At 36.9% G+C, this 24,692-nt stretch overlaps 1 protein-coding gene across 1 annotated transcript in view; it reads left to right on the top strand.

Annotated features, from left to right (window-relative positions):
- The window catches only part of TLL1 (tolloid like 1), a 137,101-nt gene that overhangs the window by 98,816 nt on the left and 13,593 nt on the right, over window positions 1-24,692 (top strand). Inside the window, exons 13-18 of the mRNA XM_069855798.1 lie at window positions 5,695-5,890; window positions 7,263-7,388; window positions 10,233-10,393; window positions 13,262-13,442; window positions 19,765-19,890; window positions 21,230-21,357. Coding sequence (XP_069711899.1) covers window positions 5,695-5,890; window positions 7,263-7,388; window positions 10,233-10,393; window positions 13,262-13,442; window positions 19,765-19,890; window positions 21,230-21,357 — 918 coding nt within the window. The remainder of the gene's footprint in view (window positions 1-5,694; window positions 5,891-7,262; window positions 7,389-10,232; window positions 10,394-13,261; window positions 13,443-19,764; window positions 19,891-21,229; window positions 21,358-24,692) is intronic.

Raw genomic sequence — 24,692 nt, 5'->3', positions numbered from 1 at the left:
AGAAGTTTTCACAATTAAAGTTTTTTCATGTTTTCTGTGCTATTGGAATTTGTTTAAAGTACTGACAAGAGTAGCAAACACATAATGCAGTTCAGCAAGGCTGCTTTAATATTCTGTTAAATAATCAGGATTTTTTATCTTTGCTAAATCTTATTGTTAAAAAGGAATGTCTATCTGGAAAGAAACCACTGTGTTTTTTGGCTTCTGTTTGGAGAAGAAAGGAAAAAAAATCTACTTAAATTCAATTTACAAACCTATATTTAGAGAGGGAAGAAAAAAGCCATGGTGAGTCATACTTGCGTGTCTTTAGTGTACATCTTTGTGTATAACATTGCTAAACAGTGGTGAACTATTGTATAACAATGAAAAATAATATTTCATACATCCTTTTTATGTATACGCAATACCCTAGCTTGACATTTGTGGCTAAATTCAGTAACATGCTTTTAGTTCCTTTATTTTATTTGAATATGCTTCAGCCATCATGGCATAAAAACCACTTTGTAAAACCTAAACATTTTGGCTTTATGATGCACATAGATGTAAACACGGGTATTGTAAATATATATATAATTCCCAACCTGTAACTTTAGTCTTACAGACAGGCTTCAGGAGTGTGGCTCATTTTTGCTATGACTGATGAAAGGTCTGAGCATGAGATAGCAAGGGTGTGGGACTTCATCAGAAGTTATGAATATAAATAATGGAATCTTTAATAATTTCACAGATTCTGCTTAATTTTGCCTTTTTAATATCCTGAATTAATGTCAAGTCTAGTGCAGACAAGATCAGCCCTCACTGCCTACAGGGTTTTCCAAATGCCATTCAGACTCTACGTGGCCTGGCTCAAGGTTACTTTACTTAGTGTGTCATTCTCTCTTTTTAAGCACTGTTGAAAATGAATGATGCTTTCAGTAACTTTATAGAATTTACTGATTAGATATGGAGCTTTTCTAATCTGCCACTGCTGCTCAGTATTTTTTAGTGTGATTCAAGAGAAACAACACTATGCCTCTGCATAAGAGACTTACCATAATATTAGATCTCTATGCAGATGCTCAGTGTTGGTCTACACACATGTTATGCTATAACTTGAACTGACCCCAGTTCAGTGTCAGCTCTGGGAGAATCAAACTTCCATCTCTTTCTATCTTTCTGGAGCTCCAGACCACCAAATTGTGGACTATTTGCGAATGGAAAGATGATGTGTTCATAGCTCACTATATATAAAATAATTATCAGCAAAAGAATAGCAAATGAGAGTACAATATAGTAGGCTAATAGTTAAGACTGTAAGAAGATATGTCCAGTTTTCCCCACAGACTATTTAGTATAAAACCATTTTCTAGAAGTGAAACATGTGGACTGACACCTCATAAGAAGAAAGAGGAAATTGAGCAGAAGTATAGTTGAGTGGTAGTCTCAAGCCAGTACCTCTGATAGATGTGTTTTGAAAGAAAAAAAGAAAAAAGTTAATTTCCAATAGTAGGCAGTTGAAAGCCACATACGTTTCAAAGGAGAGTTTGAGCTTGATTCTAGAGTCAAGATGTCCTTGAGCCCCAAGTGAGGTGCCCTGGAAAGACACCAGGCTGCTATTGTATCTGTTTTCATGTCACTTCTTACTGGGTCGTCCATAAGGCTCGCTGCTGAAAGTGAGAGTTAATTTGGAAACTGCTCTGAAATGCCCTGCCTACATGTTCAACATTGAGTCTGATTTCCATTTCAGGTCCAAGAGCCTGAATGTAGGTGCTTTCCTTTTTGGTACTAAGTCCCTCTCTGGACTGAATCTTGGGTGCACTGCCCAGTAAAACAAAAGTTGTTTAAAAATCATAGTTCTTTGTGCCAGCAGAGATCAAAAAAAGTAAGTGTCAGGCCAAAGAGTTATTGCAGCATGTTTGTGAGAAAATTACTTCTCTGTCCTTTGAAAGGTACAGTTAAGTAAGAGGGATAGTTATTATCCATATGTAATGCTAGAAAAAATAACTGTATAAATAATTCCCTCTGAAGTGAAAGCACTAGGGAAGCTAAAGATTTTAAACTCTGTCAATGAGTCATTGTGTTTTGCCAACTGTGGGCAATGCATTTTCCAGTGGCTGTGGGATTACACTTTCTTGTTTGACTGCCTGATGGGCAGCATCTTGATGACAGCAGAGCTGTTGGGACTGATAACTCCATTGTTATGGTTGCCATCGTTATATTGTTATTTGAAAATTAGTGGTCCTTGTATTATTTTTTTCAGAGAACTCTTGTTGGCACACAGTTTCACCAGCTAAGGCAATCCAGAGAGTTTGTAGAGCTGAGCCATATTAATCTTGCTCATTTAAGTGGCTCTGTTAATCTTTGTGCAGATATTGCTCATTTAAACTATTTTTACATAAGTTGGGGAATAGAATTTATCTCATCTTCTGATTCCACTGGGCATATATCCAACTTCTATGACTAAAGTCTGTAACCCAAGTAAGATATGTTTACCTGTACTGGAATTGAACTCTATAAACAAATAAATTTAAAATGACAAAAAGTAATTGGAAGACTTCTAAAATATGATTGCTCCAAATTTGCTTTTCAAATCTCTTATCTTCTCTATTTTTTTAATCAAATATATTTTAGTATGAAGTCTTTTTTTTTTTCTTTTTTTTTTTCCCAGAACTGAAACTATGTACAAGGAATTTTCTTTTCTTTTAAGAATGGGTGTTGAGTTTTCTGGCACTTCATTTCACCAGGAGATTTTTTATCTTTCCCTTACCTATGTGCCTCTCTTAGGAATTCTTTCTGGCATTTTCTTAACTTAGTTCTCTAATGCCATTCAAACTCTGGGTTTCCATGAAGGCCTTCAAGAGCTGATGGTATCTTTCATTGTCCTATAAGCAATGCATTTTTCTGTAAAACCTGCTTGTTTAAATTGTTTTGCATTTGCTAACATTTTGTGTATTTCTTCTCATGCACATTGTAGTATCAGTCTTGTGAGGTCCTAATGCTCCTGTAAATAAGGTTTTCAGGATCAATCCAGTTAAAACTAAATTCGCTGGGAGTCCTCCCATTAACTTGAGGAAATTTTCTGCCCTTGCACTAGGAAGAATAAGAGACTATTGCAAGTGTAATAGATCTTTATAGCAGTATTCCCAGATGACAGTACCATGACATCTTAAAACCTGAAGTACAGATAAGAAAAGCCCATTTTATACTAGTTCTTTTTCATTGGTTACCGAGTGCCTTAACACCAGTCATCATTTCTCAAAAACACAGTACTTAGCCATTGGTTTATATATAGGTGTAACAATTTAATCCCTTAGTATAACAATATTGATAGTATTAATGGCATCACTTGCAGTAGTAGTACACTAAAAATTAATGAATGCGATAGAATGAATTTTGAATTATTTTATTGAAAATCAATAGCACTTTAAGTTGCTTGATTTTTATAGTCTTAGGAAGTTTAGCAACTTTTACTGTTGTACAAATGTATTTTTAGCTGTTGTCTTCTGCTGAAGTTAGAGTGATTCTCAGAATAGAAACTAACAATTCATCTCAAAGAGAGTGTGTAGCTCAGAGCTGCACTTGAGCTGTGAAAAATCAGATTTTCCATATTGCCCCATAGAACATGGAAAACATGGAAACTTGGAAAAAGAGAGGTGCTAATTAAGTTTGGAGTAGGGAAATGACCACAGGCACATGTAGGGAAAATACACGATTTCTTTATTGTTAAAAGTGGGCTTTAGACTAGGTCACTTCTTTCTGCTTTGGAGTGCACTGTGATTTTTACTGAGATAATGAAGCAGACACGGTTTCAAATTGGAATATGATGCCATATGTTATAATTTATAATTTACATTAATGAAAATTTGAAATTGATGTTACAGTGTCAAAAACATATCAGTGCTCAGGTAGAAACATCTGACCTCATTAGCGCAAACATACAATTGCCACTGAAGTCAGCAAGGGGTGGTTGCATCCCAAGTCTTCTTGACTTTTCTCACTCATTTCTCAAACTCTGGCCCAAAGCAATTCCTGAGTAAACAATTAAGAAATCAAGAGTAAATGGCAATATGGATTGTGCCAGAGAAGTGAGTGGGAGAAAATTACATATATAAATGCTTGAAGAATTGGAAAACTGGAAAGAAGACAAGCTAATTTTGTATGCAAGTGCTGTGTGTTGAAGAAACAAAATCAAACAGCTCCTTTTCCCAATTTTCCCTCTTACGTAAGAGAAGCAGAAATCCTAATGTGTTAAATGAAATCTCCTAAGTCTGTGGTGGTTACTGAGCTTAGGATTGATTTAGGTGCACAATTAGCACAAAGTACCAGCAGCCACTTTGAAAACTGTATGGCTTACATGCACGAAAACTTTGTCTGGAGAGAGGATGTGGATTTTTTAGGGTCTGTTTTTATTAATTTGTCATTTTAATAGAATGTGAATGTGCTGAATAAAATTCGCAGCTTCTCCAAAACCTTTCTCCCTGAGCGTGGCGGTTGTCTCTGTCCCTCTCCCCGCCTTCTTCCCCCTCCACCTCACGATTCAGCCACTTAGCTGAACAATAGTTTTCTTAAAGGATTTATTTTTTGAATGCTTGGATTTAGTTAATTCTTTTATAGCTAAGATGCTATATTACTTGAGTAATGTGAAGTAATCCCGCAGTAAAATGTCCCAGATCAAGAGGGTTTTTAATTCTGTTGGGAAAGATACTCTCTCTCAAGGAAGACAGGTATCACAACTTATCTGGTCTCCAGATAAGTTCATAATATGGCTGCTACTGCTTTCTTCTTTGGTGCAATTCCCACGCTGACTGACTCTGCAAATTCTATCATGTTAAGAGCACCAGACTTGCTTCCCAAGTAGAGATGCACGTCTGCTCCATGCTAGTCTGTGTTTGGATGTCATCTGTCAGAATGTTTAAATGAGAGGTACATTTTCAGTTGTTCTGGTTTGAGTAGGTTTCTCCATCAATATGGCAAAGATTCGCTCATTGACCCAGAAAGTAAAAAGAAGACACCTGAAATAAGGGATCATGCAACAGGAAACAGGCACATCAGCTGCCCAAAATTAATGCTGATTTTTGTCATCTGTTTTGAAGAGCTGATAACCTTTAAAGTGTGTTTGGATCGAATTCTACAGATACCCTAAACTCTTAATATGCTCTAATTATTTACAGTTACCCTGCAACATCATTGGGTAATGACAAATATAAAATTTTGCACTGTGTTGTAGATAAATGGAGAAAATAAAATATTGTTCATCACCTTACATATAACAAACTGATAATGTTTAAAAATCTTATGCATATTAATCAAAATTGAGCTTTTAATATTTCAAAACCAATTATTATTTCTGATCTCATTAGTTGTTGAACCAATAATCTTGTATACTTGAGCATATATGAGAAAAGAGAACTTTACTTGAACTCAGAGTAGGAATTTGACAGAACATTGGGACGCTTAAAAGTGAGCACGTTGCTTTTAATTACTGTTTTCCAGTTAGACTGTTGTGTCCTGCATAACAATCTCAAAATTATTTCTTGTAGAAGTACAGTTAAAAAAGTCCGGTGATACTTGTTCTTTTCCTCGTCTTCCTGTTGTTTCAACCCTAAACAAAGAACCCCAACCTCAACTTTGAAAAATTTCTATTCTGTTCGTTAGCTGATATTTGATGTTTTTGGTCAAGTTCAAGCAGGTCACTTAAAAAATAATTTTTTACAGATTGAAAGACATGATAACTGTGCATATGACTACTTGGAAATTCGAGATGGAACAAATGAAAACAGTCCTTTAATTGGTCACTTTTGTGGCTATGACAAGCCAGAAGACATTAGATCTACCTCTAACACCCTGTGGATGAAGTTTGTTTCTGATGGAACCGTTAACAAAGCAGGGTTTGCAGCTAACTTTTTTAAAGGTAAATGCTAAAGCATATGTTGAGAGCCGTGACTAGCTTACCACTTGTTTTTGTACTAGAAAAAATATGATAAAGTATGAAAAATATTTTTGAGTTTATTTTTTCTGAAACCAGTTCTTTTACTGTCTTCAGCATATTTTTTTACCTGGGCATGAAATTTTATGAGATCAAAACAGTTGCTTCTATCTCCTTGTAAAATATATTTAAAGAATGAAAGAACATAGTCAGTGCAACTTTCTGCTCTCTTTGGACTCAAAAAACAAGTTTAGTTTTGAAACATCTTTATAACGTATCTTGCAAAAAATGGGGATTTTGGACATTATTTTATCAAATATAAAGTTAAATATAATCACGATAGAGATAACAATCTTTTCTGTTAAGGTTTTTTTTGTTTTGTCTAAATCTTGTGTTTATTCTGATCCCATTGCTGCATTCTCACATTATTACTTTCTGTGAGCAAGAAAAAAACCCAAAAAACTGAGAAATCCTGCAGTGATCAGTGGCCTCGTGATCTTCCTCCAGTTTTGGGGTTGGTGTTATACACTTGCAATTATACCTGCAGCAGCTGGCATGTGGGGAGTGCATAATTCTTATCCTGTGCTGCCCGTGGCACAGTGAAAGCACCTGAAATCCAGGTTATGCCTCCAGGAGAACCTTTTTGCTCTTTTGAAATGCCACCAGCTGGGGCCTTTCTCACCCTAACTTTCAGTTTTCACTATAGAAAATTATACCCTTGAAGTCTATAGACATGAGAGTGGGAGCTTGGTTTTATTCTGAAGAAATTACTTGTAAGGAAACAATATTTCAACATCTGAGAAATATTTTAACAATGAATCTCATGGGTATACTTCAGAGCTAGTAGAGATAACACATTATTCCTTTCCCTCCCCCATCCGTGATGCATCTTGTTGGCTTTAATATCAATAGAATGAAAACCTGGGATTTGAGGATTCTGTTAATCTGTTTTTGAGTATGAATTTGAGGATAATGCACAAATTGATTTTGTGGGAGATAAAGTGCCCTTCAAGTGACCCTCCTGTGGATTTTCAATCTCTCTTTCAATACTTTATACAACCTTTAGATTACAGCTGCCTGAATTATTGCATGCTGCCCACAAAGTGCTTATAAATTAGATCTGCAGCTGTCAGTAAGTATTATTGTTAAAAAAACCCACCCAATGCCCACAAAGGACAATTTTTTATTTTCTCCATTGCAGGTCCCCTTAGCATTTGAAAATGCTCTAGTCAGCAACCACAGTGTGTTATATATTTCACCTTATAATGGCATGCATATAGCTTTTTTAGGTTAATATTGATCCAGCTGAGGAAGGCAATTATTTAACATGTTTTTGCATTCTTCCTTGTCTTGGCAGAGGAAGATGAATGTGCCAAACCTGACAATGGTGGCTGTGAGCAGCGCTGTGTAAATACACTGGGCAGTTACCAGTGCGCCTGTGATCCTGGCTATGAACTTGGTCCTGACAAAAAGAGTTGTGAAGGTACAGTCCATTGCTGTGTGTGTTATGGGCTCTTAAAACTCAGAGAGTGCCATCACTTGAATGAAATGCTACACCTTTCATATGTTCTGTCCTAGCATTGGGAGATCTCTGGAACCCAGCCTGGAAAACTAGTGCTCCCTTTTAACTAGTGGTGCCAGAGTAATGTCTGGCCACAGCAGTCATCTTCATCTGATGTCTGTCACTAATTTAGCTTTACAGGCTTTACTGTTAGTTGATCAGAACAATGCAAAGCAGGACCTTTCCCATAAGGAGGCAATTATGAATGGAACAATATGCCAGTGTCTCAGAAATGGAGTATTTAGTGATCCCTCTGACCACTTCTGTCTGGGAAGGTGGCTGGTTTGAAGAGCAGGATCCTTTATTCTAGCTCAAAGCTCAGAGAAATCCTCCCTACTCCTAGTTTAATTATGGAATTTTCTTGCTGGAAACTAATTCTACATTTCAGGGTGAGCAAAGCACGTTCAAATAATCATTTGGAGAAACAAAAAGCTGATAAGTAGAGCTATGTGTAAATGTAGGATTGGACTGAGATAATTGCTTGCTTTATATATGTATTTTATTTCAAAAGAAAGAAGTAAAAGCTCTTGATTACACACCAGTTATTGTTTGATTTTTATTCATAAACACCAATTAATGCAGGGATAGCAAAAATTATTCTTATTTCGATTAACCTGTTTGTTTCAGTAGTGAATAGAATTTGAAAACTGGAGTGCTCAGTGCTAAGGTTTTCTTCAGATGTAATTCAGTGGTGCCTCACTTTTTAGCCAATTCCCTGGCTTTAATTCATAGTTTTTCACAGTTTGGGGTGTTTTTTGTTAGTTTCTTTTGGTTCTATAGGGCTGGGTTTTTTTGCTTGTTTGTTTTGTGGGTGTGAGGTGGTGATAGTCCTAGACTACAGGCATGTTAGCCTGCAACTCTGGTCAAACCAGCTGCTTTTTTGGTTGTGTCCCCTCCCTCAAAACTTAGTAGTGAGTACATGTGAAAAACAATTGATTTGAAAAAGCCTGTTGTATTAATAAGTCTGTATATTAGGCGATATGCAGTAAGTAAGGTTAATCTAATGGGGGCCACAAAGAGATGTTTGATCTCTAGGCCTTTGATCATCAGCCCAAATTTATGTAAGGAATTTGGTTTAGTCTGCCTGCTGAATATCAGGGAACGTTACCAGTCTTTCAGAAAACTCTGAAAAGTAGAGAGAAAATACTTCCCTGGAAATCAAGTAGAAAAGCGGCTCTGGCAAAAAAAAAGAGGAGTTGTTCAAAGCAGTGCAGTGCAGTGTGGAATAAAATCCCTGAGCTATCACTAAAAGTGTAAATGCATGTATTTGTTCCCCACAAGGTCACACTCACTGTATGTGGGTACTGCTTGGGACTGCTGAATTAAAATCACTCTGTAGTCACAGCCAGCATTACACCCTAGTAATAGTTTGGGAATTTGAGTGATGTCCTAGTACTTGTGATGCCAGAGTAGAAGCCTCGAACGCAGAAACTCTGTCCAATGCTTCACTGCTGTGTTGACATGCACAGAAAATTGCTTTGTGCTGGTCTAATCCACATCTCTTATGCTGGCTGTATATTAGAAGGCTTTAAGAGGAGGAGGGGGTTCAATATTTCCATGTTTCCTGTCATTCCCTCAAGGAACAATGGAGAGATGTTGAAAAGCAGAAACTGAAAACTAGCAGTAATTTGTCACTCTGACCTAGACTGGATCATCTGAGGATCTGAGGGTACCACTTGTGTCATCAGAGTGTGGTCTCTAAACCTGTGCCCATTTTTTTTTTTTTGACACACTAAGGTGTCAAAGTACCTTTATGTGTATATCAAGTAATCCTCTGCATGGAAAGCCAGGTGCCAGGAGGAAGACTGGGATATATCTAGGTTGGCCAAGAGTGCCCTGACATAGAACTGGAGAGTTCTCCCAGGTGTGTTAGATAAGTGGATGCAGTATGTGAGACCATCCATGAGCTAGACAGTTTTTAAAGCATTCAGCATTAGCGCAGAGCAGGTGGAAGAAAGTGAAGGTTCCCCACACCAGCTCATTAGAAAGATTTGTAGATGATTTCCAGTGCTGTCATAGTTCTGGAGTGGTATCAGTGGAGCAGAGTGTGGTTAAGACCCTTTGCAAACCTATTACTTTGCTTTTTTTCTTTTTCTTAAAGATTTTTTTTTCCACAGACAGAAAATATCAGTGTGTTTGTACTTTGTTATCTGAACTGCATTCACATAGTGCTATATTGTTCCGTTGTGTGGCTATGACCATTATTTCTAAATATATGCTGAATAGGTGTTTTCTCTATGTCTTGAACATCCATACTTCAGCAAAAGTAATTGTGGCTGAAGAATAGGTTATGGCTATCCCAAAGAAGTGACTCTATCTAATAGGTTATGGGAGCTATATGAACTGAGGCAGGTAGGACTGATTCTGGATCAATAATCAAGAAGAGAAGCTGGGGAAATGTGAAGCGCATCTTAAGTAGTCTGTCTGTCAAGGTCCTGAGGAGGGCAGTAAGGTCAGAGAACGTGTATGGGAAAGGCTGTGAGAGAATAACCAGAGTCTCTGGAGGGAAAGGAAAAGAATGAATATGATAGCGCTTTGTGTAGTCCTGAAACTTATCTCTGTCCGCAAACCTGCAAGCTGTTCAAGATAGAGGCTGTCTCTTTCTCTTTGTTTGCACCAAGCATGATAAAACAAGATTCTGATTAGTCTGTCTGGGCATTGCAAGTAGTGTAAGTAATGAGGGGACTGAATCTTCTCAGTGTACTTCTGTTTATAGTAAAACACTGTTACAGTCAAGAAACGATGCTCTCCCTTTTAATTTTACAGCTGCTTGCGGAGGACTCCTGACAAAGCTAAATGGGACTATAACCACACCAGGGTGGCCCAAAGAGTATCCTCCAAACAAAAACTGTGTGTGGCAGGTGGTTGCCCCAACGCAATACCGAATTTCAATGAAGTTTGAGTTTTTTGAGTTAGAAGGGAATGAAGTAAGTAACTGAACAAAGAGCTGCACAATCTGTCACACATGAAACAGTTTCGGAAGCATTAAAAAATAGACATTGTCTTGTAAAACCCTTGTTAACTGTTCATATGCTGACAATAACCATAGACGTTCCTGTTTTCATTTTGGGACTGTTTCTGGGTTATTTCAAAATAAACGTGGAATGAATAGCTCTCTTTTACGTATCATCTAATTGTATATGTATTACAAGAAATTTAAAAAACTGTTCTCTGCTGAGTCTCAGCTGACTTTCTTTTATCAACAAAGTAAAACAGAGCAAATGACTGAGGTATATTGGAAAGAATTCAAGAGAAGAAATTATGGAGAAACCAAATCATCTTTATAGACTATGACTGCTGAGAATACACATAAGCTCAGTTTGTGATGGAGCAAAAGAGCATTTAAATCACCAGTATCTCATGGTGGGAAAATCTTAAAAGGAGCAGTACGAGAAATAATACACAATAGAACAACTGCAGTATTTGAGCTGGGCAGCCCCAGCACATGGTAAGAGGCACTCCCTATAGCTTTAAACAAAGTGGTAGAAGTTGCTGTGAGTTTTGGGTGCGAATCAGTAAAATATGGGTTTCCGCATCAACTTTTCAGCATCCGTTTGGCTTCCTAAACGCTGCTCTCTCATACCATTGAATAGTCCTGCCATGATCTAGCCATAATGTGCTGTAGCCATGGAGTTTATCTGGATATTCTAAAGAATATCCAGAAGTGTTAAGAATCCAGATCCCAAGATACTGTTTCTCACTAAGCAAATTTGTAGCAACATATTTGATAAGTGGATGGGGCCATGTTTTGGGCATGAAATCTGAAGTAACAAAAGCTGGAGTTTAACTTATAACTAAGATACAGCCTAGCTGTGGTTTCTCTGAAATATCTCAGTTATTTGCAGAGGCAGCAATGTGAGATTTTTATTACTTTTTTGTTTTTAATATTTGAGTGGGTTCTGAAGTCCGTGAAATTCCAAGTTTTAATGATTTATATGTTACACTCATGTCCTGTTATCATTGTTAGAAGAACTGCAAAAGGTGTAATAAAAACTTGCAAATCCCAAAGATTTAAAACTTAATTACAATTTGAACAAATCATAAAGTATCATTCCTACACTTTCTTGGTACTTAAGTCAGGTTTGCAGGGAAGATATCTAATTATAGTGAAGTTAAATCAGTTTTCTAAGGTCATAACAGGACATATCAATTAAGCAGATATGTAAAATACATACATAATGTTTCCAACATTTAGAACTTTGTTTTGATCTCCTGTGCTACTAAATATTAGCCTTAGACTGTTAAATAGTAGTACTAAGAACAATACCTTTGAAAACCAGAGGAAACATAATATCTGGAACATTCTCATATGTTGTCTGAGTGCAGACATACAATGTATGTTCTAAATTTTCCTTATTTATAGAAGCTCCATTTAAGGCCAATTTTAGTATGTCTTTTCCAATATTACAATTTTAATATTTTACGTTTACATGTTACAATTTTAGTTTCAAGTTTAGCTTATAAGTTTTTTCAAAAATCTTCTGTAGTCTGAAGAAGTTAGACCTATCTGAAGTTACATTTCATTTGTAATCTAAAGCCATGAAACCATCAAAACTTGCCATTGTTGTATTGCTAAAATTGCTGGGATTTATTGACATTGTAAGGTATCTTTGAAAATCACATGCATTAACATGAATTTATCTAACAATTAATATGAATCAGCATGTGGAAGTAATTCAAGTTTTATAAGACTGTTATTTATATTGTAGTTTCAACATAATTAGTCACTTCCCAACTTTGCTAGATATGAAAATTGTTCTGGTAACAATGAAAATTTAATCTATTTAATATATGGAATATATTAAAAAAAAATCAACAATGTTGACAATGATGTAATATTTCATATGGAGAGAGAGCAAAAAAGGCCAAAACCTTCTTTACTGTAGTTCTTCTTCAGCTGCCCTTACATGTCTTTTTGACTACAAATGTGATTTATAAAAACAACTTGGATTTAATGTAAAATCTAAGCTGTGTATGAATCCTCCTGGCCACTGTTTTCTCTTAAGCTATTAATTGCAGACAACTGGGACACTTTTGATTAAATGATTGATAGTTGAGCCTAAGAAGCTTAAAAGTTTTTGGGTGGAGGGCTTTAAGTTGACCAGGGATTATGGATTGAAAGTATTACCACCCGTAGCAGGCCTTGTATAAGGCTTTTTTATTACTTTATTTTACTTAATTTTTTTTTAACCTTCTAATGAAAATGACATGCATCAGCCCTCCAAATTATAGTTGTACTACTGTTAAAGAAAGATATATAGTTTTAATAGTGCAGATTTATATTAAAAAAACCCATGCCTTAAAAACAGCATGGTAAAAAACTTTCTTGTAAGTCGAAGTTAGTATTTTTTTAAGTCTATGAGATGCAATCAATAGAAAGTTTGTAGATTCTGGATATGTGTTTTATGGTGCAAAGATAGGTATAATTTCTAGGGTGAATATTTCTAGATTTTAGTCTAATGTAGCTGGAATTTTTATTTTTTAGATCAAATGGAAAAGTTACTTAGCATCTAGATAATGAACACAGATTTGTATCTATCAAAATACATGTTTGAATATGTATTGATAGGTAATTTGAATGTGATAATGTAGCTATGCCTTACTGACCTTAAAGTATTCTTACACAAACTCAGTGAATATAAGCATTTACAAATGATTTCAGAGTCAGGGAAAAGTGAAAAAAAAGATAGAATTTTCTTATTATTTATCAGTATATACTCATCAGAGTTCTTGCCTTTGTAAACAACTTCATCCTTTTCTTTCGGTTAACCAAAGTATTTTCTTCCTTTTCTCAGGTTTGCAAATATGATTATGTGGAGATTCGTAGTGGCCTTTCTTCTGATTCTAAACTGCACGGTAAATTCTGTGGTACAGAAGTGCCTGAAGTTATCACCTCTCAGTACAACAACATGCGAATTGAGTTCAGATCTGACAACACTGTATCAAAAAAAGGCTTCAAGGCACATTTCTTCTCAGGTATAGAAAATCACTCTTGTGTAACAGTGAGTGCCTCTGGGCATCCACTGACTGGGTGGAGTGAATACTGTATTTTGGTATAAAAGTGAATGGCCTTTCCCCTTATAGTTTTCTTGATAGTTTTGACTTTGTTTACATGAGCTTAAAGCACTCTTCTGTCTTAAAATGCTGTTCTGAATCATAATGTCTGTATATAGCAGAAAATATATGGACTGCATATATGTATCTGTATTGAAATACAAGCAGAAGCAAGTGAACTTTGAGATATAGAGGAAAAAGGCAAATTTACTGCTTTTAAATTTTGATTTGATTTCTTTTATCTCAGGTTTTGTTGCTGTTATATTTTTTTCGAATACCAGTTCTGATGTGATATGAGTTACATCCAGTGTTCACTTTAGTTTTTTTCACTCAGGTCTGTTAATATAATGCGTTAATTATGAAATCACCACATTGTGCCTCAACATTTGTTTAACATTACAGATACTTTCTTGCCAGACTTTGCACGTCTTAGTGTTTTGCAGAAGAACAGGGTGTAAAACCTTGTAATAACAAAAATGTGTCTTCTTAGTTTTGAGTGTAATTTCACTGAGGCAGATCAGAGAAACGGAACTTCATATGATCTGTAGACATGTTGTTGAATAAAGTTTGACATGAGTGAAGCTGAAGATGAGAAGAAATATTTTCACAGCAGTAGATTTTGCAATTACCTATTGAGACTCAACTATTAAAATGTGGCCGTGACAGGATACCACCTGGTGTTAGTAGTGGAATTTTGCTTAGTATTTTTTCTTGTGTGTTTACACAAACACATATGCATAGGATGTTATCTTGTGTAAAACAACACAACAAAAGACTCATGTCTGCACACCTCCCAAACTGCAAGTCATCCAGAAGCACTTGGGATTTATATTCTGCCCTAAGTTTTTTGGTAGCAGTTGAAAATCTGCATCTGGAGCATCCTCACTATTTTTTCTAGTAAAAATATTTCCCTGGTTGTAGTCTTTCAGATCCATCTTTACATATAGTAGCACTTTTTACCTTTAAATTTATATTTTACATTAGCAAGAAGCTTTTAAAATCCAGTCGTTATTTGTAGTAATACATATATGTTCACAATAGAGCTTCCTCCTAGAAACAATAACATAACTAGTCATTTCATGTTTTTACAAGAATGAGTATTTACATGTTCCAGTTCTAAAAATGGTCCACAGATTAAGTCTGTTAAATATTTTCAGAATGCATACAGCTATGCCAGATAAGATTGGCAATGACAGGTTTGTAATTTGTGTAAGCTCTGTAGTTTAGAAGTTGTGTTTTGTGGACATGCTGAACATTTATAGTCTGTTAAATCTTGGCTTTCTTAAAAGTGCTAGTTCATTTAATCAAATCTATTTATTTATTTATTTATTTTAGTGATTGTTATTTAAATTGTCTATTAATATGATTTGAACCTAGTAAGAAATCAGGCCAATGTTATATGTTAGGGAAAGACTAGACTATAAATCACGGAGCTCAAAGCATCAGGGTGAAATCCTTCAGAACCATTGTTTCCCTTGTCTTTTTCAGTTCTGCATGAAATGTTTTTCCTTTCCCCCCAAGGTGAAAACAGTTTTTTCCTGGTACTTTAAAAAATATAAGTTTTAAATGACACCGTTGATCACTAGAATAAATTCATTAGCCAGGAATAAGTCTAAACTAACTGTTTTTTTTAATTAATAGAAATGTGTTATGTGTCCTGAACATAGTATTTATCTAATTCCCTTTGAAGAAAGAGAGGTTGATAAAAGTAGTCCTTGAGTCTATAAGTAAGTAAATTTACTGAACGCTTTGTAAGGCTTTTCTGCCATAATCTGTTGCTTCATTTCATATGACTTCAGTTACTTTGTATTCTATTTTTATACTTTCTCAGTTCTCTTCCAGTTTCTATTATTTCTAGCAGATTCTATTCTATGTTATCTGGTTTTCCCCTTTTGACAATGTTTTCTGATCAAACCAGAAACTTTGTAATGCTTGAATCAAACTTCTGAACCTAAAGTACCTAAAAAGAGGTTGTCCTCTCTGAATATTCATCAGATACAACTTTCATGGCTGTCATAAAACACTGTAAATTTCTTAACTGTGAATTTCCAGAACATGGACATAATATGCTATTGATCTGTCAATGAAGAACAAACTTAACGCTTCAAGTATTTTACCTTTGGGAGTTGATAACTGATCACTGTTCAGCCTATGAAATGGGTTTTTTTGAAATTTGAATGCTTGTCTTCAGAATACACTACTTTTAGAGTGACGTCTGAGGAGAAATACTTAGTGCTGGTGTCTAAGATACTTGCTGGAAAGCATTTAACAGTTTTATTAGTTAAATCACAATAGAAATGTTTTCAAGTATTTAGATATAAAGACGTCTATAATGAAAAAGTCAGTAATGAATAAAGCACTGCATCTTGCTGTCTATTCACCAGTAAAGGGCATATGCAGTGCTCAGCAAGAGGGACAAGTGGATAAATCAGATTAGTTTGAAGATTGCGAACTGTAATATGTTCTACAAAGCATGGCTACATAGCTTTTTTTTTTTTTTTTTTTGCAACTCTTATGGTGGTGAATTCTGCAGCCACACCTACATTTGACAAAGCATGGCCCAGCTCCAGCTCAGACGACACAAAGCAGTTTAGGGGTGGTTGGAACCCCCTGTGATAAACTGTGAAAGCAAACAGTGACATAGGGCAACAGATGACCTGCATTAGGAAGGTATTTATGTTGATATAAGACAACATGTAATTACAGTTTTGGCTGTAAAATGGTGTTAACAGCCAGACAGGTGCTGCTGGAAAGTGAGAAAAACTTTTTTTCAACATTTTGCAAAATTTACACTTGATTGGACAGTTCTGAAGAAAGCTCATTTGGGAGCCATTGCAGGGACATAGCTAATCTACAGACATAATCTTGTGTATTTATAATTGAGTTTCTTGGATAAAGAGAAGAAACTAGGAAGTCATATTATGTTAACTTTTTAATTAAAAGTCTTTGGAATTGGATATTAGGCTTCTAAACCAAAGGTTCTAGTAATTAGGTTTTTGTTCTTTCTCTCTGCTCTTTCCTCTGCCCTTCTCTCTGTCTTCTGCTCTTGTCAGAAGACCTATTGCAGTCTGCTGGGCTGATTAGCCTTGAGGAGTATAAGTTAACTCCAGGAATTTACTCTAGGGAGAGAAAAAGATAACAATAATTTATATGTTCTTTTCTGTGATGTTTCCAAGAAGACAGCCTAATAATTTCTTTAAATCTGTCTTTGGGTAGTGATACTCAGTGGTAATATGTCTCAAAGCTACTCCCATTTATCGTAAGTTTTAGAGTTACTTCAGTATTTTAAATAAATATGATTCTTTGCATGGTTATTCAAAACATACGTGATGTTTGATGTAGTATAGAAATGAGGGTTGTTGGGACATCTTTTCTGGGGTGATGATTTATTGAGCAGTTAAAAAGAGAAAGCTAGAATGCTTCTAGCCTTGAGCAGATTTGTTTTGGAGCACAAACTCATCTCTGGTGCCATCCTGGTACATTTTTTTCCACAGACAAGAAAACTGCCTGCAAAGAGAAAATTTTTGTTTTTGAATCTTGCAAGGACTTGGTACAGGTCCCTTCAGGCCGAGTACGTATTATTGACAGACTGGTGGCCTCTGAGGGTCTCAGAGGTACGACCGTTTGTCCTCGGAATGATTCAGTCTAACATTTTGTTGAGAATGGATCTTTCCTGTTCTGAGTACTGCTATGAGAAAAGAAAGAAAGCATCCATTCAAAATGGGAAGACTCATTTCCATCTGTCAGCATAACAAATGGCTTTGTTTTTATGTGGCAAAGCATTTGTTCCTATAACTAATAAAGACTAATTGTTTTTTCATGAATTTTGAAACTGGGCAATCAGCTTGACAGAAAGTCTGTTCCAAATTATGAAGTGTGAGGAAGGCTCGTTCAACAGTTGCATCGTTGATTAACCACATACAAGTAATTATTGTCCTAAAACATGCTCCAAAGTATCTTCTTCCTACCTTCTGTCCATTGTTTTATCTCTGAGGAGGTCCAACATGGGACTGTTTTGTACTCGTTTCTGAAGATATTATTTTACAGATTACAGGCTTGTTTAATATTAAAGTACCCCAGCATTTTCACACTGTTTGGAAGATGAAAATGGACAGGGCTTTTATTTAGCATTTGTTTACCTACTCTGTCCTTGAACATGTAACTTGAATGCATTTTGAGCTTGCCTTCCATTTATTTTGTTGTTATGGTAGAAAACTACGAACTAATGCTCAGGGGTTTTGTTCATCTTATATCTAATTTCTCCTATGCTTATTACTGTTCTTCACTTGCAACATGGAATTAATTTATGATAGTGCTTGCTTTTGCAAAGATGAAAGATTAAAACTTCTGTTTGAAATTAAATAGATTTACTACCTTAGTTTGAGATTTACACTTCAAGGTGCATAAACAGTGAATTGTGGAGCCTCTATGCTTCCTTCGTCATCAAAATGACAACTAGTATAAGCATTTGGACGTATAATTCTGGAAACTTGCAACTTCCAAACTTTCAGTGCAAACAGATGTGAGATTTGAGATTTACAGGGCAAAATGCAGTGGATGTTTGGGTTTGACTTGCAGAATTTTTTCATAAATGTACTTTATTGTTATGTATTGTAAGTAGAAGCTGATTTTTATGGAAAGTAATGCAAGTCAACAGGTCAAGTGTTGCATGTGTTTTGGCTGATAAAGCTGATGTGTGTATGCAATTGTAATGCAAACTTCCTTTGTTGTGTTACTGAATATGAGCATCAGTAAAGGCAGGGAAAAAATACATAAGACAACAAAAAGACTTAAATTATAAGTGGCTTGTAATCTATAGAAATGTTTATGGTGCCTGATGAAGTCTGAAACATGGCATGTTTGGAGATAGTGCTCACTGCTGCTTTCCAAGGTAAATGAGGCTGAAGGGATGCATGGTCTGCACTCCAGCCCTGCAACAACTGGACCTCTATGATGACTGGAGTTTCTCTCCTCTTTTTCCTCCTCTCTTTTGCAAGTTGAAATCACATAGTTTGTAAGATACAGTTTTTTAATATATGTATAGGATGTGTGCGTGTGTGTGTGTATATATATATATAAGGGTATATATTTTCATATCTTGGGATTTACATGTGTGTCTATACACACGTGCAGGTATATACGGGCACTGGAATAGGCTGCCCAGGGAAGCGGTTAAGTCCTCCTCCCTCGAGATATTTGAAAGACTGGTAGGTGAGGTGCTCAGAGATAGTAGTAGACAGGTACGGTTGAACTCAGTGATCTCAAAGGGTCTTTTCCAACGAAACGATTCTATGATTCTATGATACATTTGAATAAATATGTACATATATGTGTGTATATATAAATATGTCAGGAGTAGCCTGCCTCTTTCAAATGGACCAGACTCACATAAAATAACAACAGCTGAATGACATAGAAGAGTGGCAGCTGAGTCCTCTTGCTAGAATGACAGCCTGTTAATCTAGTTTGGTTTTTTTCCATGCAATGAATTTGTAACTGTTTAATGCGGGTCATATTTCCTCCCCTATTCTCTGCTTTACTTCTAACACACTAAAAGCTCTTTTAAAAGATTACGTGTTAATAAACAGAACTGCATGCTATATTATAGATCTCCTTGAAATAAATAATGCTGGTTTCTTTTGTATGTTTTTCAATGAAATGTTTATCTTTTTGTGATATTCTGTAATATCCAAATTCATTAAAATTAAAGCACACTGTCACTCTGGTGGGATAAAAAAAAATCAACTTATTAAAGAAACGTGTGTTAAATCCTTCTTTTCTTACAAGTTTAATATGCAGAGCTTGAAACCTTGTTTGGCCTATGTGTTCCTTTCAACATAACACCATTAGATGGTGGAATTAGCATAAAGTTGGAATATTTTGTGTTGCCCATAAATTACTTGCCTGTTGCTTACTGAAATACAGCTTTGGATGAAATATTTATGAAACTTTACCAGCTAGACCACTTGAAAGAGTAAATGCTGGTAACCATCTTATCTCCTTTGATTTAGCTTGTTTGTTTTACTAGTATTCCTCTACCCTAGGAACTACCCCTCATTTCCTAGAAAGATGAGACAGAATATTTGTGCCATGGTGCACAGCAATGAGTATCGTGAAACTGCCATGCAAAGAAGAGTGACTGTACTTTAGCTTATCCTTTTCTGGATTTAAACACTATGCTAAACCTTGTTCTTTTTGTTAATGAGGACTACTGCTAGCTGTGATGTTGTTGTGTATTTCTTAGACAAGGATGAATGTTCAAAGGACAATGGTGGCTGCCAGCATGAGTGCATCAACACAGTAGGAAGCTACGTTTGCCAGTGCCGAAATGGATTTGTGCTACATGAAAACAAACATGACTGCAAAGAGGGTAAGTGTGCTTGAATGGTTGATTTTACAGATGTCTTGCAGAAAGCTTTCTGCAGCTCTTTCCAAAGAAAAGAAAGGAAAGAAAAAGATCTTGGTAATAGGGGCTTAGGCACCATCACCACTCCCTATCCCTATTTCTCATCTTCTCCATCCCCAGCATTTGTGTCTGGCTGAGTTTGAGGTCCACAAGAATGCAGTTTGGATCGTTGGCATGGAGTGCTATTTTTAATAGTGCTGTAAAATGTAGAACATTTAAAGCTGTGATAGAATATTTATCTAATGTTGTATTAAACACAGAGACAGAGTTTCTGGAAGGAAGCCTGATAAAGGTGTCATTTGCTCCCAGTAGCAGTTGGTTTCCTTGCAGTTTGATGGAAACTGCATTTGCCCTTTCTGGGTTTATTTTAAGGGACATTCAGACAATCTAAATTCCAGTCAAGTCCCTGTGCATCTTTCTTCTTCTTTGCTGTCTCGAGGTGTGGCTGACTCCAAGAAAACAGTAGGCTTTAGGGCTTAAGTAGAATTTAGGTTATCTGTAAGTGAACCTTGATTATACAATATCATGTGAGCTACTGTGATTTCTCCAAGTATTCCAGTATGGATTTAATTTGTGAGTAAAGATATGCTTTGTGAGTCACTTGCATGTGTTGGAATGATACTTGCCTGCTCTAAAAGATTCTTGTTGAATGATTCTCTGATATTTATAAAGCGATTTGAGATTGTTAAAAACTGGACAAAAAATGAAACTAGTTTCTTTCTTGCCCTCTTTAAGTATTTGTATTTATTCACAGCGATACACTTCTAGTGATTCAGTTATGATGTGAATGACTAAGCTGTTCTTGGTATATACTTACAGTTTAGTTTTAGCTGTCCTCTAGTTGTATATGTGTCCGTAGAAACTGTGGTTTAGAGATCAAAATGATTGCTATGTAGCTGCAGTATGAAAACTGGTGAGAAGATAAAAATAAGTTGTTCAGGAAATATCATTTGGAGTAGCAACATTTCTCATATGGATTTTCATACTTATTTGCATGCAGAATGGGGGCAATAGCAAAGTATTTGATTAAATTTTAATACTTATGTAGATAACTTTATAGTATTTTTTTCAAAAAAAGGCCCTCCATTTTAACAGCAGTGTATGTTTCACAACAATCAATAAACAAGCATGCTGGGTTAATTGCCATAAAGTGTTTGCCAAAGGGGAAGAGCTTGACTGTGCACACTGAAGAGCATGCTTTGCTGTATTCCTAAAGATCCTTTCCATCCAGCGGGTCCCCTATAAAAAAAAGAGTGCTTTTCTGGCTACCTCAGACTAACTGATGCTGTCCCTGTTGGAACAGCTGAGTGTGAGCAGAAGATCCACAGTCCTAATGGCATCATCACAAGTCCCAACTGGCCCGACAAGTATCCCAGCAGAAAGGAGTGCACGTGGGAAATCAGTGCTACCCCTGGGCAGAGGGTCAAATTGGTGAGTTTCTTCCTACCCTTCCTTTTTCTCTTTCTTCCAACAAACATGCTTCTCAAATGACTGCTCAGTGATGTGAAACTGTTACTAAACTTTAATGTCAGTTTGCAGCCCAGAGGTAAACCGTTTTAAAAACCTGCCGACTCCTGTCTATTCCTGGCAAACTGGGATTACTCAGTATCCTACAGCTGTGAATTTAAGTTTGTGGTGATTGTAAATACTCTGAACAGCAGAGGACAGGAAGAATGCTTACCTCCTGTCAGACTTTATCATTGTTGCAATTCATAAAATTTGCACGGTTTTGACAAATATTACAGAGACTATTTACACAAATTCAAATATATAGAATAAGCAGATTTAGAAGTTATGAATGGCCCTCTCTACACATCTTTGCATTTCTGTTATGCACTTTTTGTGGTGTAAAAGAAGATATAAAACCAAGAATCTGGGCTTCTCATTTAGATGTCTCCAAATTTTAATGTAAGTGAAAAAATGGCCTAAGTAGAGTTACTTGACATTTGTGTTGTGCTGTCTGAAGACAGTCTAGCAGAGCCTAGGGAGCTTTGCAGATCTACTGAAGTTATGTAGGCTCTGTATGAAGTTGAAGGCACAGACCGGCCCAGGGACTTTTCTGGTTTGAGCTCAGACCCAGTGGTCCTTCAGCCAGAATACTCAGGGGACAGCCATAACAAAAGCTGCCCTTACATGTTTTGAAATCTGATAAATTCATTTAACAAGTGTTTTGGAGTGAATAAACTTAAGAATAGCCAAGATTGATGCAGGGATGGAAGGAATATTATCATTGCATAACTGCTGACCTCAGCCAAAACCATATTCCCAGTTACTGGTGCTGATGTGAATCATGTGTTGATCCCTGTTCACCAGAAGTAAAACCATTAAATTATTCTGCGTAATGTGGGTTTTGCAGAAAATGAGTGATGCGCATGTTCAATCTATTCAAAGAGTGAAAAATGGGGTTTTGAAACGGGCAGCTGTCCTGCTGCCGCTTCTGAGTAACTTGGTTTCATTCCAGCTGAATAAATCAAAGCCAGCTGGGTATAGGCAATGGGCATGGGCATGTTACTATAAAAGCTTTTAGGATACTTTTAACCTCAGCAGGCAAAATTTCACCAGATTTCTTCAGGGAAATATCACATAATCTGTTTTCAAAAGAGAAGTTTTTTAATTGGCTTTTGACAAAGAAATTGGAAGAATATAGAATGAATTTTACTAGATAGAATTTAAAAAAATACCTCCATGATTTAGAGTCTGAAATCCATTTTTCTGTGCAAGCCAGAAGGATCAATCTAATACATTCTCTGTGTATATCTTTAAAGTCTGACTAGTACAGCAAGATGCCATATCAATAATGTTAATAATATTATTTCTATACTTCCACTATAGATAAGTATTTTTCACGGACCTTAACACCATACTTAAGTTTTCTCCTCAAAGTTTACTTAGCCAAATTGAACGAATTGTGAAGCTGCGCTTCATTTTTTGAGAGGTGTGTGGCTGTGCCATCCATAAATGACCATCAAAAGATCCTCTGATTAAAAGCAGAGAGTCATTGTCTTGGGGAAGTCCTTCTAAAGGGAACAGAGACCTATCTGCAGACCGGACATCAGTGAAGGGCATCACTAGAAAACTTCCTTCCTCGGTGAAAGCCACAGATCATTACCCTCCGCTAGTATTTCAAATTGGCAACGATGACACACAGTGCAGGAAGCTGAGGGCAATTAAGAGACTTCGGGGCTCTGGGGAAAATGATGGAGGGCTTTGGGGTGCAAGTAGTGTTTAGCTCCATTCCAGCACTAAGGAATGAAGAGCAAGAGATCAAAAAGAATCAGTTGATTAATACCTGGCTCCGAACCTGGTGTGAGGAGCAAAATTTTGGGTTCTTTGATCATGGACTGGCCCATGCACCTCCAGGCTTCCTTACTAGGGATGGGGCATGATTGTCTCCTAAGAGTACTAAAGTCCTCACTAAAAATCTAGCAGGGCTCATAAATAGAGCTTTAAACTAGATATGAAGCGGGATGGGGGACGAAGCCAGGCTAATCAGGAGTGAGCCTGGAAGTGGAACTCCAGTGCCTGAGAGCTGGTATGCTGGCAAGGACCACCAGTGTGTCACCACAGAGCAAGTGGGGGGCGAGTGCATCTGGTGACGGAAAGGATAAAACTGGCACTGAGGCATTAGATATTCCAGGGACCAGTCAATTGGGAATGAACACTATTCCCTTTCTGAGGGCTGAAGGTTCACTAGCCCAGCTGAGTGCATTTACACCAAAGCACGCAGCATGGGCAATAGGCAGGAGGAGTTGGAAGCTGTTGTAGGGGAAGGAGACTGTGATGTAGTTGCCATCATGGAAACGTGGTGGGATGACTCGTATAACTGGAGTGTAACTATGGTGGGGTACAAGCTTTTCAGGCGGGACAGGAAGGGGAGGAGTGGAGGTGGGGTAGCCCTCTATGTTAGAGAGTACTTTGATAACCTTGAGCTTGATTATGGTGATGATGGGATCGAGTGCCTGTGGGTTAAAATCAGAGGAGCCCACAAGAAGGCAGATATTGTGATGGGAGTCTGTTATAGACCACCCAGCCAAGAAGAAGCAGCTGATGAGCTCTTCTATAAATCACCAGGAGAAGTCTCAAGATTGCTACCTCTTGTCCTTGTGGGAGACTTCAATCTTCTGGATATCTGCTGGAAGTGCAATACAGCAGAAAGGGAGCAATCTAGGAGGTTCCTGGAGTGCGTGGAAAACTTCCTAACACAACTTATGAGTGAACCGACAAGGGAAGGACCTGCTGTTTGTGAACAGAGAAGGCCTTGTGGAGGATGTGATGGTTGGAGGACGCCTGGGACAAAGCGATCATGAGATGGTAGAATTTTCAGTTCTAGGTGAGGTGAGGAGGGGGGTTAGCAGAACAGTCACAGTAAACTTCCAGAGGGCAGACTTTGGACTGTTCAGAAGGCTGTTTGACAAAGTCCCGTGGGAGACAGTCCTTAAGGACAAGGGAGCCCATGAGGGCTGGGAGCTCTTCAAAAAGGAAATGCTAGCAGCTCAGGAGCAAGCTGTCCCTGTGTTCCAGAAAAGGAGCCGGTGGGGAAAAAAAACAGCTTAGTTGAGCAGGGAGATCTTGAAGGACATCAAAAAGAAGAGGAATATCCATGAACTTTGGAAGAAGGGACCGATGTCTTGGGTGGACTACAGGGAGGAAGTGAGATTGTGCAGAGAAAAAATCAGGGGGCTGAAGCCCAACTAGGGCTCAGATCAGCCAAATCTGTGAAAGATAACAAAAAATCTTTCTATAAATACATTAACAATAAAAGCAGG

This window comes from Phaenicophaeus curvirostris, chromosome 4 (genome assembly GCF_032191515.1).
Source record: "Phaenicophaeus curvirostris isolate KB17595 chromosome 4, BPBGC_Pcur_1.0, whole genome shotgun sequence".
NCBI classification, from domain to species: domain Eukaryota; kingdom Metazoa; phylum Chordata; class Aves; order Cuculiformes; family Cuculidae; genus Phaenicophaeus; species Phaenicophaeus curvirostris.
The sequence above is the reverse complement of the archived record's forward strand: the minus strand, read 5'-3'. Positions and strand labels throughout refer to the sequence as shown.